The sequence below is a fragment of the Melospiza georgiana genome, chromosome 14 (assembly GCF_028018845.1).
Source record: "Melospiza georgiana isolate bMelGeo1 chromosome 14, bMelGeo1.pri, whole genome shotgun sequence".
Lineage (NCBI taxonomy): Eukaryota > Metazoa > Chordata > Aves > Passeriformes > Passerellidae > Melospiza > Melospiza georgiana.
This window is the reverse complement of record NC_080443.1, coordinates 19,593,323-19,608,348: the sequence shown is the minus strand read 5'-3', so window position 1 is coordinate 19,608,348 and position 15,026 is coordinate 19,593,323. Positions and strand designations below refer to the sequence as shown.

General features: G+C 53.3%; 1 protein-coding gene across 1 annotated transcript in view; it reads right to left on the bottom strand.

Moving 5' to 3' along the window:
• Positions 1–2,604: 2,604 nt before the first annotated feature.
• The window catches only part of JPH3 (junctophilin 3), a 47,380-nt gene continuing 34,958 nt past the window's right edge, over positions 2,605–15,026 (bottom strand). Inside the window, exons 4-5 of the mRNA XM_058033989.1 lie at positions 13,546–14,465; positions 2,605–4,628 (exon numbers count right to left, since the gene is read on the bottom strand). Coding sequence (XP_057889972.1) covers positions 4,548–4,628; positions 13,546–14,465 — 1,001 coding nt within the window. The 3' untranslated portion in view covers positions 2,605–4,547. The remainder of the gene's footprint in view (positions 4,629–13,545; positions 14,466–15,026) is intronic.

Genomic DNA, 15,026 nt, shown 5'->3' with positions numbered 1-15,026 from the left:
CCCAGCTTGTGTTCCTGTTTTCCTCCTGGTGTGGAAGAGGGATTGCAGTTCCTGCTGTGAGATCTGCAGGCAGTGTAAAGTGCACCAGCAGCTGTGAGATGGCTGGAAAAACCTGGGAATCCTTTCCTGCCTTACCTGAGAGATGCACTCACAGAAAACTCTTCCTTTTCTTGTTCACTGTAGTTTTGCCTTTGTGGAATGTCCCAGTTCAGTTTTTCCCCCTGTTGGCCCAGCTGTCCTGCAGGTGACCTTCTGATGACCAGTGAAGTGTCCACCTGCAGACCTCACTGAGGCCAGGGCTGCTCCAAGGCTTTGCTTTTCAGCCCCTCTCCTCAAGGCATCCCTTCCTTCCCAGCAGAGCAGTGCTGTGTCCTTGGGGACAGCAGATGGGATCCAAGTGGTGCTGCAGCAGCCAAGTGATGCCTGGAGGTGCCACCAGGGCTGGCTGGCCTCGTGCAGGGAATTCCAGGTGCCCTGGGTATTGCTGTGGCAGGGCCATCCCCAGGGATGCAGCTCTCCAGAGAGCAGGGCTGGGATCTGCTGGGCTCATTAGGACAGAAGGAAGATTAAATAGAGCTGACAGGGAGCTTTAATTGGTGAGATAAAAACATGGCTGGCAGGGAGCGACCTTCCCCGCAAAATAACAGGTGAGAGGTGGAAACAAACCATTTATTGATAACCCGGGAGAGGAGAAAACAGCATTTATTGATCATCTGGGAGAGGAGAAAGCATTTCTTGTTAATCCAGGAAGGAATCTCTCGGCTTGCTCAGTCACTCACCCTGTTGTCCTCTCACCTGGGTGAGTTCACATCTTTCTGTGAAGAGTTTTGGGGGATTTGCCTCTCCCTGGGAGGGTGGGCAGGCCCTGGCACAGGTGCCCAGAGCAGCTGTGGCTGCCCCTGGATCCCTGGCAGTGCCCAAGGCCGGGTTGGATGGGACTTGGAGCACCTTGGGATAGTGCAAGGTGTCCATGGCAGGGGTGGGACAGGATGAGCTTTAAGATCCCTTCCAACCCAACCCATTCCATGATTCGATGATCCCTCAACTGCTGCAGTCATTCAGGAGCTGTGCAAGGAGCTGAGCTGTTCCTGAAGCAGGAAAAGCTGTCAGGACTCTGTTCCCTGCAAAGCCCTCACCCCAGCTCAGGAGATCCCATCCCACCCCTGCTCTGTCCTGCCTCAGCACAGCCCTCTGGAGCCACCACCCTGTCTGTGTGACAGCTTCCAAAAATCCCTGCTCTCCGTGCTCCCTGCACTTGCCAAAGCTGCCAAGTGGAATTAGTCCTTAGGTCTCAATTAAGCTCTCTGCCGTGGGTCCCACCCTGTTTCTGCTGTCGCTCCTCCCCCTCTGATGCAGTCTGGCTGTTTTCCTGGCAGGATGCTGCCACAGCTCGGCAGCTCTGGAAGCTGGGGCTCTGGGGACTGCTGGAATCTGGGTCTTGGGTACAACCACCCAGACACCAGATGGGCTGGGAGCAGCTGACGTGGCACAGGGGGTTTGTCTTCCTTCCTTCCTTCCTTCTTGCTTTTCCCAAGGATGCAGTGCTGGAGCAGCCCCTCTCACACAGGTGGGATCCAAATCTCCCTTCCCAAAGGCTCTGCTGTGCCAGCCCCTCCTCGTGCTGGCAGAACATAAAAATTCCAGAGCAGCCTTAAAAAATGATCCAAACCTTCAATTGACCAAGTGCAGCTGCCAGCCTGGACATAAAGCAGCAGGGCTGGATCATTTCCATGGATTTATGGCCCACCTTGATGGGCATTTTAATGGGCCTTGGGCAGATCTGCAGGAGCCAGGCTCATAAGACAGGCAAATACACTGAATTACCTCTCTCTCTGGGCTACTTCCTAGGAATATTTCTGGCCTTGGGCAAATGTGAAAAGCCCAGGACTGAGACAAATTGCTCAACTCCCCGGGATTAAGAAAGGAATCATTATTTTGGACCGTGTGGGTTGGGAGCCAATTAATATTAGTCTGTGGCTGTCTTTCCTTCTGAGCAAACCTCAGCTTGACTGAGAGGAACAGAGAGCTGAAAAATCCTGTGCTGGTCCAGGGGCAAGAGCAGGAATAACTGGGCAGGCAGCAGTGGGAAAAATCCAGTCAGGAAACCAGCAGTGCTTTTATTTGATGGATAACAAGAGGCATTCTGGTGCTGTTTCACAGATATCTAAATATCTGTGTCTGCAGGGCTGTGTTTAACCTGCTCCTGACAGGACCTTTGTGTCTTGCACTTGAATGCACCAAAAAAAAAAAAAAAAAAAAAAGTCCTCAAGAGTCTTTCCAAAGAGTAGAAGCAGAATTCCAAATCCCAGGGGTGAATTCCCAAGGCTGCAATCCCAATATGGTGTTTTTTTGGTTCATTTCAAGTGTGCAGCAAGCCTTGAAGAGGGGAAAAAAAAAATTATGACTAAGGACCCAAAAGGAAAATCCAAAACAACACAAAAAAAGGAAGAGGTGGGAAGATGATGGACAGTTACTGTGGAAAATGGAATTTCAAAATTATCCTTTCCCCTGTCCACCCATAGCCCTGTGCCTGGAAAGGGAAAGGAAGGAGAAGAGGAAGCAAAACTGCGACAGGAGGGAATCAGACCATGTAAGGAAAAGAACTGAATTTAACTGGCACATGCTCTAATCCTTAGTTTATTTCTGGTTAAAAATATAGCAATCCAGTGCAGTGTAATAAGAAATCTGCTGAAAAGGTAGCAGAGAAACAGCTAAAACAGAAGCAAAGCAAAGCTGAGTCCACGAGTCCGGGCTGGATCCAACAACTCTGGACGTGAATGTCGGGGAGGGCTTTTCCCTCCTTCCCCACCCCCAAAATCTCCTGGGAGGGTCTCACCCCCCTCGGGAGCTGCCGCCCTCCTGCGCCCTTCTCCTGCTGCAGCTGCAGGGGGGGATGAGGGGCGGGTTTGGTCCCTGGCCCTGCCAAATCCCAAAGGAGCCGCGGGGGAGCACCGAGGGCAGGGACGGGAGCTTTGGGAGCGCCGTGCCCAGGGCTGGAGCTGAGAGCACGCTGTGTCATCGGCACCAGGACAGCTCAGAACAGGGATACGCATCTTTAATGAGTATGCAGATTATCCGTGGGGACAGGGAGGGGACAAAAATCAAGGCAGGCATAGTACAAAGATGGTAGAAACGAACAAATTAAGTGACATAGAAAAAAAAAAAAAAAAAAAAAAGAAAGAAAATACATCCTTAGAGGCTGCCATTGCCAATGATGTTTGGTTTGATTTTCTTTTTTTTTTTTCTTTTTTTTTTTTCTTCTTTTTTTTTCTTTTTTTTTTCTTTTTTTTTTTTCCTTTTTTTTTAATACAGGGACATGTTGGAAGCTGGAATATACATCCTGCATTACAAAGTGCAAAATACTACATGCTCAGAGCCCAAGCATGATGTCTGAAACAGTCCACAGCAAGATGTAAGAGACAAACCCACCACCCTCTCCCTCCTCTCTGGGACATGCTCCAGGTGCTCCTCCCCAGGTGCCTTTGAGAAACAGTCGGATTTTTACTTGGTTTTGTTTTATTGTCATCCTCAGTGGATTGGAATTGAGCCCTCTGTCCCCTGTCCCTCCCCACCCTGCTCCCTGTGCACATTTTTTGGGATGGGCTGGATGCTCCTCACCGGCACAGCACCATCAGCCACTCCATCCGTGCTGCTGGAGGTGCCTCCAAGGGGTTTTTGGGGGGGATTTTTAGCCAGGAGAAATTGGCTGTGAATTAAAAGTAGCTCTGGGTGGTTTTCCTGCCTTGCCATGGGTGAGGAGCAGCCTGGGGAGGAGGAGTGAAGGCAGGAGGGTGCTGGGGCTGCTGCTCACACCTCGTGTTCCCTATTACCCCTGCCCCGAGGAATTCTGCAAAAAGCCAATTTTTGTTTTAAAAACAAGGATCAGAACGGGGCCTGTTCTGCCATTTTCCCATCCAGCCAGGGTTCATTCCTTCCCTGTGCTCCTTCTCTCCTCCTTCTCACAGCAGCATTCCTCCATTTCCAAAAGGTGAAAAGCCTGGTTCTGCTTTTCTCTCCCATTTATCATTTGGATTTCCCTGGGAAGCTCAGCCTGGAGCATCCCAGAACCCATCCCCACTCCACCCAAACCTTCCCCATGGTCCCCTTGTCTCATCTCCATTTTGGGGTTCATTGCTGTTGTTACAAAGACAATTTTTTTCTTTTGTGGGGGGGGGGGTGAGGGGAAGGGAAGCGAGGTTTTTCCTTTTGTTGGGATTCCTTCTCATCCTTCCCAGTGTTGGGGGGGCAGAGTGTTGATAGCATTTTGCCATGCCACACAGCATAGTGTTATACAAGCAAAGAATTTTGGCTAAAATCCAAAAAACATTACCCAGGAAAAAAGGCAAACTGTGAGTGAGACTCGATCATTTGTTGTTCTTCTGTGAAAAGACTTGGAAATTGTCAGAGGACAGTTCGAGTTATGATTCTTCCCTTTGTTTTTTTTTTTGTTGTTGTTGTTTGGTTCTGGTTTTTTTGTTTTGTTTTTGTTTTTTTTTTCCCCCATTCATACATGTAACTGTTATTTTTGCAAACAAGACAGTCTTGAATTAGATGAAAAAGTTAATAAACAAAATGGCGACTCCAATATTTAGTAAGATCACCATGACTACCAGGATGGGAGCTGAACCCTGCAAGAGAAAGAGAAGGACAGGAGTTAGATGGATCCTTGGAATTCTGCAGGGATTCCAGGAGAACCTGGGGAGAATCCAGGAGAATCTGCTCTGGGGAGTCCAGGCAGCCCTGGGGATGAGCAGATCCCAGCTGACACCTCCCAAAGTGCCCAGGAACCCTTGGAGGATTTTTGAAGCTGCCAAACAAACACTTGGCTGAACCCCCTGATGGATCATGGATCATCCCATGCCACTCCCATAGGAACTCTGGCCTTAAAAACAGAACTAAAATTGGTTGTTTATCAGGTGGTCAATGAAAAGGGAAAAAAAAAAAAAAAAACACCAAAAAAGCAGATTATATGGGATCTTAGAGTGGTTTGGGGATGGTTTGAAGTGTCCAGCACATTTCCCAATAATTGCAGTTGTTTTCCAGGTATCCTGGACATCAAGCCAGCACATGGGGGTCCATGTTCAGGCAACATTTTGGGAATGCTCTAATAACCTTTCCTGAGTTTATATGGACCAAATGAAGCTCCTGGGAACCACCTGGGAGTGTCCAAGGCCAGGTTAGATGGGGCTTGGAGCACCCTGGGACAGTGGAAGGTGTCCCTGCCGTGGCAGGGGTGGGATGGGATGGGCTTTAAGGTCCTTCCAACCCAAACCATGCCAGGATTCTGTGATTTCACCTGGAAAGCATTGCAGGAACCCCACTGCAGCTGCCCTGTGCACACCCCACCCCAGCTGGGCTGGACGTCCCAGGAAAGGTTCAGTCCCTTGGGGAGCATCCATTGCTTCCCCTGGAGCACGTCCTGGACAACCCTGTGGGACCCCACCACCATCCCAGCATCTCAGGGCACTGCAGGCGGCCCTCCAACACAACCTTCTGCAGGACACTGGTCAGGAAAACATCCCTGGCACCTCACCCATCCTGGCACCTCATCCCTGGTGCCACAGTGTGAGTGTGGCTCGCACAGGGTGAGCGCTGCTGGCAGCAGGTGGGTGGTTGCTTTTTCTTGGATTTGCTGGGATCTTCAGCTATTCCTGCTGCATTCCAGCCCTGGGATGCTCCAAACGCTTTTCCCCAGGCTGCTGCCCCCTCCTGGCACTCCCCATGTCGCTGGGATGGAGTGGGGACAGGGCTGGGCACCCCCTGGGAGCTTTCCCTGGGTGGCTCTGCGGAGCTGCTGGAAAAGGAACGGGAAGAAGCAGCTCCCGGCTGCCCGGGGATGGTTTCTGTTCCGAGCAGCCTGATTCAGCTGCCGTTTGGGAGTGGGTGGGAGCGAGGATGCTGGAGCCTGCTGGAAAGGCATATTTGTAGCTTAGCAACAGGGTCAAAGGCAGCCAAGCCAAGGCAGGGATTGCGGAGAGCAGCCAGGTACCCATCCAGGGCTGGCGGCTCCTGGCAAACCTCTCCTCCTGTGCCACGAGAAGCTTCCAAAGGCAGCAACCACCCCCTGCTCGCTGCTCCTTCCCTTCCCCAGCCCGGCCGTGCCAAGCCCGGCCTTGCTGGCGCTGGGAGGGATTAGCTGCATTTCAGAAGATTATTGGGTTTTAGGGTTTTTGAGCTGCTGGTAATATAATAACAGATTGCAGGCGATTATCAGTGTCATTGTTTGCCTTGGCACGGCCCCGCCGAGGCACAGAACGAGCTCCTGCCCCGGCCCCGCAGGCAGGGAGGGCTCAGCCCCATCCCTGGGCTGCTCCCTGGAGGAATTCCCTGCCAAAACAGCACAGCCAGCGCTGCCCCTGCTCCAGTTCCCTGTTCCCCCACTTTGGGATGCAGCTGAGGTCCAGACTTTGGGGAGGGAGCTCAGCCTTCACTGCTCACTTCTCCCAAAAAACAGCAACAGGACAAGAGGAATCAGCCTCCAGTTGTGCCAGGGAGGTTCAGCTTGGATATTTGGGAATAATTCTTCACCCGGGGCAGTGGTGGAGTCCCCATCCCCAGAGCTGTGTGGATGTGGCACTTGGGGACGTGGAGCAGTGCTGGGGGAATGGTGGGACTCAGTTCCAGAGCGTTTTCCAGGTAAATGATCCCGTGGTTCTGTGATTTGCACACAAAGGGCATCAAAGCTGTGCTCTCAGCTGGAAAACTAGGGGGACAGAAGGAAAACATCTGCCAAGGATGGGAATCCACACCAATATCAGCTGGGCAAAAGGATCCTTCTCTATCAACAGGTTGGCTCTCCAAGGATTTTTAAGCTTTGCTTCCAAGCTTAAAGAACAGAAACTTAGACTTTAACCCATGGACACACTAAAATAGGAATAAGCCATGGTTATGGCACAGGAGTAATAACAGTAATTGTCGCTGTAGAGTAATCCCTGCCCCTCTGCCTTGTTTGTTTTTATCCTGGAACTGTTGTGTAGCAACTCCGGAGTTTTTCTGGGAATACGACGGACAGCTGGTTTACAAATGCAATTGTGGCATAATTAATTTAAGCATTAGCAATCCATTATTATCTGTTATCACAGGGTACAAGCTCTGCCTCTCTGCCATGGAAACCAGAGTGCAGGTTACCTAGGAATCCCTCTGGGATCTATTAAGTGTAATTACTAAGGACTTGGATCAGCAAAAAAAAAAAATAAATAAAATACATAGATATGCACCATTTTCCAGCCTCAGCACTGCAGAAAGGGCTGCAAACTTAGCAGCTCGGTGACATTTGTGCTGAATTGTCACATCACTGCCAGGAACAGGCTCTGTGAAATGGTTAAGGAGCATTTAGCAAAGGAAACATCAGGGAGCCACTTGGCTTTCTCCAGCAGATTGCAGCAGCTCCCGTGGCTCCAGGAAGGGGCCCAGGAGATGCTAAAAGTGCTTGTGTGAGTGAAAGTGAGTTGGGTGGGATGGAAAAACCTGCTTCTACGGAAAAAAAGGCTAAAAAAATGAGAGGTTATCCTCTTAGGGATCCTTTAGCCTCTTAAAGAACTGATTTGTCACCCCTGGTTCAATCCTCACCTTCCAGGTGCTCAGTGTTTGTTTAGGTATGTTTGAAGCTCTCATTTTAAGATTTTTATACTAAAAACAGCAGTCACAATTTGGTTCTAATGCAGTCTAAAGCTAGTGTTTGGCTCCAAATTTTCCAAGCTAAGAGATGGAATTGGGCTCAACCCCCATAGCCAGTGATAGGAGCAGAGCCAAGAAGGTGCTCCCTGGTACATCAAAGGCCCTGGAGATGAAAAGGCTTTGAAAAGGACCCTGTCGAGTTGAACACACCATTTCTCTCTGAAGATTATTTACCTCAGGTTGTCTGAACACGAAAGGGATTAGAGGAGGAACAGTTTGTGATTATTATTTGTTTTAAGAAGAGACAACCCCTGCAGCAATGCTCAGCCCTGCCTCATTCCAGCGCTATGATGGCAACAGGACTCCTCTTCCTCCTTATTCCCATGAAATGATGGCTTCTGTTTGTCTGGGCACACAGCTGCCAGCCGGGATTGAGGTGAATCTGGTTGCTTGAGATGACAGGAATAAGGAAAACCCAGGGATGATTGTGTTGGGAGACCTGGGGATAGCTCCTGATGGGGAAAGAAATAAATGGGAAAACCTGAAGTTGGAAGACCACAGGGATAAATCACAGGGTTTAATCCCAGGGAGGTTAATGCCAAACAAGTCCCCAGGTTCCCAAATGGGAACACCTCCATGCACAGGGGATGTTCACACCCCAAACAGGTTGGGGTGGAGAAAACACCCAGGTTTTATTTCTAACTCATTTTACGACCTTTAGGGCTAAAGGTGCCTAAAAAAGGAAGGGAAATTCATCTCCACCTGGGATGAATCCCTTCAGGAATAACCTGGCAGCTCTGGCAAGGGTGTTGCCCTGTTCTTCTGAAGTTCTAAGCCTTCTGATGTTTACATTTTTGTAATGGAGTTTCTCACGCACTTTTCATGTCAATAATGATTGTTTTGCATTCCTTTCTAGAGGAAGAGAGAATTGATGAACTGTTGGTTTGACCAGTGTGATTGGAGAGGCAGCAATTTCATCCTCCAATCCATGGTCACTTTTGGAATTCTATAAATATCGAATTCGGGAAATAAACGTGCTTTTTTTTTTTTTTTTTGCCTTGGACACCTCAGCGTGTGAGTATCGTTCATTTCGTGTGGTATTGCAAGAGCACGGGGAGATCCAGCGGGGAGGTGCCGCTGCCGGGGCTCCATCCCCGCTGCCGTGCCGGGGGAGGCTGTGCCGAGCCCTGTGCCCGCAGCCCCGGCAGCTCCCTGCAGATTGGCTGCGTGCTCCTGCCTTTCCCCAGCGACAGCGAAACCTGCCTGCAATATCTGCTGGCAAATCCGCCCCTCAGCCGCTCGCTGCCGGAGGAGAGAGGGAGGGAGGAAGGGAGGGAGAGGCTGCCGGGATCCCTCCCCGCCACCCCCGCAGGGGCACGGAGGGCTCTCGGAGATCCCTCAGCCGGGAGATGCCTTTAGAGCCTCTGCTGCGCTTCTTTCCCCGGGAATTTCTGCATTTGGGCTGGGATTTGCTCTGTGTGATGCTGCGGAGAACAGCCAGGGCTGGCTTTGGGCTGCAGCCCTCACGTCTCTGGGGTGCGATGGGGCAGGGCACCGTGAAGGGCCAAGCCTCGAGCCCCCTCACGCCCCGGTGCTGAAGGGCCGAGCCTCGAGCCCCCTCACACCCCCGGTGCTGAAGGGCCGAGCCTCGAGCCCCCTCACGCCCCGGTGCTGAAGGACCGAGCCTCGAGCCCCCTCACGCCCCCAATAATGAAGGACCGAGCCTCGAGCCCCCTCACACCCCCGGTGCTGAAGGACCTCGAGCCCCCTCACACCCCGGTGCTGAAGGACCGAGCCTCGAGCCCCCTCACGCCCCCGGTGCCCTCAGAGCAGGGCGGTCCCTGAAGGCTCTGCTGAGCTGGGGGTCACAGCTGCTGAGCGGGGACAGGGGGTGATGGATCAGGCGGTGCCTGAGCCCGGCCCTTCCCGCTGAGCTGCTCCGTGCCCAAAGCGCTTCTCCTCTTTTCCAGAAGCGGCAGATGTACAGCACCTGCAGGGAGGGAGATCTGCTCCCTTCTCCTCCTCCCCAGCCCTGCCATGGGCTGTGGTTTGTGGATAAAACGCTCGCTGGCGTTTCAGAAAGATCCTTTCCCTTCCCAGTCTCTCGACAATTCCTTTTTTCATTTCCCATTTTACTTCTCTTCAAAGGCTTCTGTGAAGCACCCAGGCCCAGGCTTTGTGCCTCATGGGCCTTTAAGGCTGGGAGGGATGGGGACATTCCCGTAAATCCCTTAATCCCACAACACCGGCACTGGTCCTGGCACATTGGCTCCCGTTTTCCTCTGCCCCAACGCTGACAATTGCTCTGAGTTTGTCCTCTGGGTGCTGGGGTCAGTGCCCACAGAGGCACAGAGAGATCAGGTGGCCTTAAATGTCATTTTAAACCATTTGTGTGGCTCAGTGACCCCAAAACCCCAAATCCCCTGAGAGCCAACACCAAGCAGTGCTGAATTTCATCGATGTTACTGAGCCGTGGCCTCAAGAAATGACCTTTATGAGAGGATTTTTTCAATTCCTGGTGTGCAGCCCCAACAAAGGGGGTGGTTCTGGGAGCTTCTTTTAAAGGACTGGGGAAAAGTGACAAAGTTCCTACAGCTCCTACAGACTCCTTTGTGGAGTCTGCATCCCTGCCTGTGCAGCTTTGGAAAAGCTTGGATTCAAGGCCCTGTGGCTCCCAGCTTGTTTTTCAGACGGGAATCAGGAGCCGTGATTATTTTGGGGTGTGTTTTTGTGAGACCTGCATACCCAGCCTGTTCCAGCACTGGCAGAGGTGTGCTGCCTCTGGAAGCTGGAGCTGCCACTCCAGCACAGAGCCAAGCCCTGGGCTCATGAATGGCTTGTGCAGAGCTGGTTTAGGGCAGATTATTTTTAAAATAAGCTAAGCCGTGAGGGTGACCTCGCTTCTGCTCAGGGATACCTCAGGTAGGGCAAAAATAGCCGTGCTCAGCTCTGAGCATCCCTCCTGCTCATGGCAGCTCCTTTCTCTGGGAGTCCAGCTGGAGAGAGCTGGGAGCTGCCCTTGGAGCCCCTCCTTTTGACAGAGCTGGCACTGCTGGCACCCAGGGGAGAGGCTGGAGCAGCGTGGGCCCTCACACACCTGCCCACAGCCCTGCCAGGCCCCAGGGAAGGGGGATTTCAGGCCAGTGTAGGGAACTGGGCTTTGCGGGGGGACTGGGGAGCCTTGATTTGCTGTGGGGGTATGTGGAGCTGGAGCAGGATTCAGGGAGGATTTGCAGGATGGAGTGTGTGAGTGTCTGTGTTGTGTGGGGATGGATGTGGGGTCCGTGGGATGAATCCTTCCCCCTCAGCCTTCCCCTCCTCCTCCTCCTCAGGGATTCACCACTCCCTGAAGTCTGAAATGCTTCTGATGGCAGGTGAGGTCACGGGTTTGGGCAGGAGGTTGGAGCACAGATCCTGCACCTCCCATTCCTCCCCTACACCTTCCCCTGCTCCTGTCCAGCCACCCCCTCTCTGCCAGGCCACTGGAACAAAACCCTGCTAGCACCGTGCAATTCCTGCTAGAACAAATTGTTGCTGGCATTGTGGGTTATTTAAATCCACATATTATCTCTTCCTCTGTATTACATTAGCTTCCTCCCAAACCTTCGCCATCTGTTCCACCCTCGGTTATGAATGTGAGAAAACTGAACATGCTGCTCTGCAGCTCCAGCACTTCCAAAGTAGGATGTGCATCCTAATGGCTTTTCCATGCACTTCTCCACGCAGGCTGGGCCCTTCCTTAGTGGCCAGGACTCGCTGGGAATGGCCAGGAATGTCTTGGTGGCAGTTTGCCTCCAGCCTTGTGGAGAGAGGTTTATTGTGACAGCTCCGAGGTGGGAGCACATCTGATGGGCTGGGTGGGGACACAGCTCAGAGCTGCTTGTGCCACTGATCTCCCCAAAATCACGTGGCTCTCAGCGAGGAGAAACAGTGGTTTCATCCCTCCTGGGGGCCCTGTGTCTCCCAGGTTGTGTTGTCAGAGGTGCTGGAACATCTGCGCATCCCACGGCCTTGCCAGGCTGTGTCTGTGCAATTACCGCTGCTGCTCTTCCCCTCTGGGAGCCTGTCAGGCTCCTAATGCTGCCTGTCATGTCTCCAGTGCTTCCCAGGCAGGCAAGGACAGCCTGCATGGCTCTGCTTTTCCAGGGCTGCAGGATGGCTCCTGTGGATCCTCTGTGCTCAGCTCCCCCTCGGTGCTGGGTGGGAGCTGCTGAGCCCAGGGATGGGGAGGCAGAGAGCTCCAGGGCTGCTGGGGGGGATTTATCAGCAGATCCTTCCTTCCTGCATCCCAGGCTGTTCTGGGGGCATTTATCCATAACTCCATCAGGGAAGGTGGGGCAGATCCATCCTTCCTGCATCCCAGGCTGTTCTGGGGGCATTTATCACAGCTCTATCAGGAAAGCTGGGGCAGATCCATCCTTCCTGCATCCCAGGCTGTTCTGGGGGCATTTATCCACAACTCCATCAGGGAAGGTGGGGCAGATCCATCCTTCCTGCATCCCAGGCTGTTCTAGGGGGGATTTATCACAGCTCCATCAGGAAAGCTGGGGCAGATCCATCCTTCCTGCATCCCAGGCTGTTCTGGGGGGGGTTTTATCACAGCTCCATCAGGAAAGCTGGGGCAGATCCATCCTTCCTGCATCCCAGGCTGTTCTGGGGGGGATTTATCACAGCTCCATCAGGAAAGCTGGGGCAGATCCATCCTTCCTGCATCCCAGGCTGTTCTGGGGGCATTTATCACAGCTCTATCAGGAAAGCTGGGGCAGATCCATCCTTCCTGCATCCCAGGCTGCTCCCTCCTCTCTCTGCAGCTCGGCTCTGCTGGCAGGTGCTGGAGGAGCAGGGACACTGCAGCCACGGCAAATGTCACCACACCTCACACACCTCGATGCCTCTTGCCTGAATTTTCAGCCTGACTGACAAATTCATTTCAGTTTCGTGATCAGGCACCGTCCTGTGCTCCCCTGACAGGGAGATTTAGCTCCTTCCTGCTGAAATGTCACCTCCTGAGCGTGACAGGTTTTCCATTTCTCCTCGGTAGGTCTGGGGCATCCTCATGGGACACCTCCAGGCCTGCCCTGTGTTTGGCACTGACTCAATAAGGGACGTTTTGGGGCACTGGTGGCTTCCCCAGTGCTCCCAGCAGACCCCATCACCTCTCCTGTCAATGCCAAGCAGTGGGAACAACAAGTGAGGGAACTTCTAATGGGAAATTCAGGAATCCTCAGAAAACAAGACTTCAAAAAACCTAAAACCCCACCCAGCTCAGCCTTCTCCTGAGGACGTTCAGCTCTGTCCAGGTCCTGTGTGAGCTGTGATGTCCAACCTCAGACCCTCCCTCCCCAGGCAGTTCATTACAGCCCTCACCTCATTAGCCATGGTTAATGGCTCACCCTCCTTGACTTTAAGCCCATTAATTCTGTTCAAAGAACAGATCATTCCCTTCCACTCTGCAGCAGCTTTTAAGATCACTCTGTCTTCTCTCCTGAACACCTTCCCAGCAGCCATTTCATGCCCAAAGCGTCCTTATCTCCCCCAAAATGAGGAGCCCAGTGTGGGGTGTCTCACAAGGGGCTGTCCTGGAGCAGCAGGAAGCTCTGTGGCCATAACCATAACCCAAGGAAGCATCACCAATGCCTTGCCTGCTCCTGCAGCTTTCCCACCAAATTCCAAGCAATAATGGATTTTTATTGCTGGCCCAGGGGCTGGGCTGCAAAACTCCATCCCCCAGGGAATGCTCCCAGCACAGTCTGCAGGGAACTTGCCACACCAACGTCCAGCAGAGTGGGAGAAGGGAGCAGAGGGGATTCAAGGCACAAACCCACGATAATTCACATTTTCCAAATTTCCCTCCCACCCGACTCCACTCAGCCCCACAACAGCCCCAGGCTTTCAGGGCAGAATTGCACACCCAGTGCCCTCACTCACCGTACTGGATTTGAGCGCATCCCCACTGTCCTCTTCAGATTCTAGTGCAACAGGTAAAGATTTCTGTGGCGGGGAGAAGGTTAAGTCCCACCTCAGTAGCCGAGGTTCAGCTTTGTCCCCGAATCTCAGGTTTTCCAGTTTCTGCACCGTGGGCTCGGCAGAGGAAGCTGGCCTGAAATTCTCTTTGTTCTGGGACTTAGACCTCAGTCTCTGAACCCCGAAGCCCCGCTCTTCCCCGCGGTGCTCGTCAGCCACGCTCCTGCAGCCTCCCCCTTTGCTGTAGTGTCTTTTTTGGGTGTGAATCTCTTGCATATAAGAATCCATCCTCATGAGGGGCTTCATCTCCATCTCGTAATTGCTCATCTTCTCCTCGTCCAGCTCAAGCAGCTTGGAGCTCCCTGAGCTGTGGTTGTGGGACCTGTGGTGGGAAGTCCATGAAACCGTGGCTGGGGAATCTGTCCACCTCTCTCTCGGCTTGTGGTTGGAGGCCGAATGTTTGTGTCCCCCGCTCCGACCTCTGTAGTCTTCGGGGCCAGCGTTGGAGCCCAGCTGCCCGCTGCGCATCGTCCCGCTCCTCCCGGCGCGGCTCCCGCCCACCTTCTCTTCGCTCCAGCTGTTGGGGCGCAGGTAATCCCCGCCGCGCCCCTCCAGCAACATCTGGATCTCGCCGCCCCTCTCTTCGTCCACCGAGACCTGCCTGGAGAAGTGGGCGCTCTTGTTCCTGCAGGAGGGGCCGAGGGGCGGCGTGGAGCAGGGGCTGGCGGGGAAGCTCTGCAGCGGGCTGTCCTCGGGGGTCAGGTCGGACGGGGTGGTCCCTTTGCGGTACAGCTCGGGGCTCTCTTGCTGCAGGGGCGTCCCGGTGGAGAGGACCTCGATGTCATCGCTCGAGTTCTGCCGCTTCGGCCGCTGGCATTCGAGCCCTTCGGGGGCAGTCGTGGAGGGGAGAGAAGGGAGAGGGGAAGGAAACAGGATTATTTCTGGTGCGTGGATGCCCCGAGGGTTTTTCGTGGTAAGGAAAGGGGAGCAGAGGGTTGGGTGGTGGGGAGCAGCGGGGTGGGATTGGGACAGCAGTATCACAGCTGCTGGCAGCACTGGTGTGACACCAAAGCTTCCCTGAGCCCCACCTTGCAGAACTATGACCAGCATAGGAATGGTTTTCCAACCCCAGAGGCGTGGAGAAGCCACCAAGAGGTTCTGATGGGTTTTTGGGATCCATCTGACCACATTTCCTATCAGTTCCCAGTCTGGAAGCATGGGAAGGGAAATCTGTGACACGGCTGGTGGCACACCCTGTGCTCTGTGTTTGTGTGTGCTGGGTGACACTGGGACCACCCTGGGTGTGCTGGGTGTCACCAGGATCACCCTGGGTGCCACCCTGGGATCACCTTACACCAACCTCACCCCCTTCCTGCATGGGAACCACCTCAATTTTCATCTGCCAGGTGCAGGAGGGAAACGGCCACATCTGGGCAGGTGTGCAA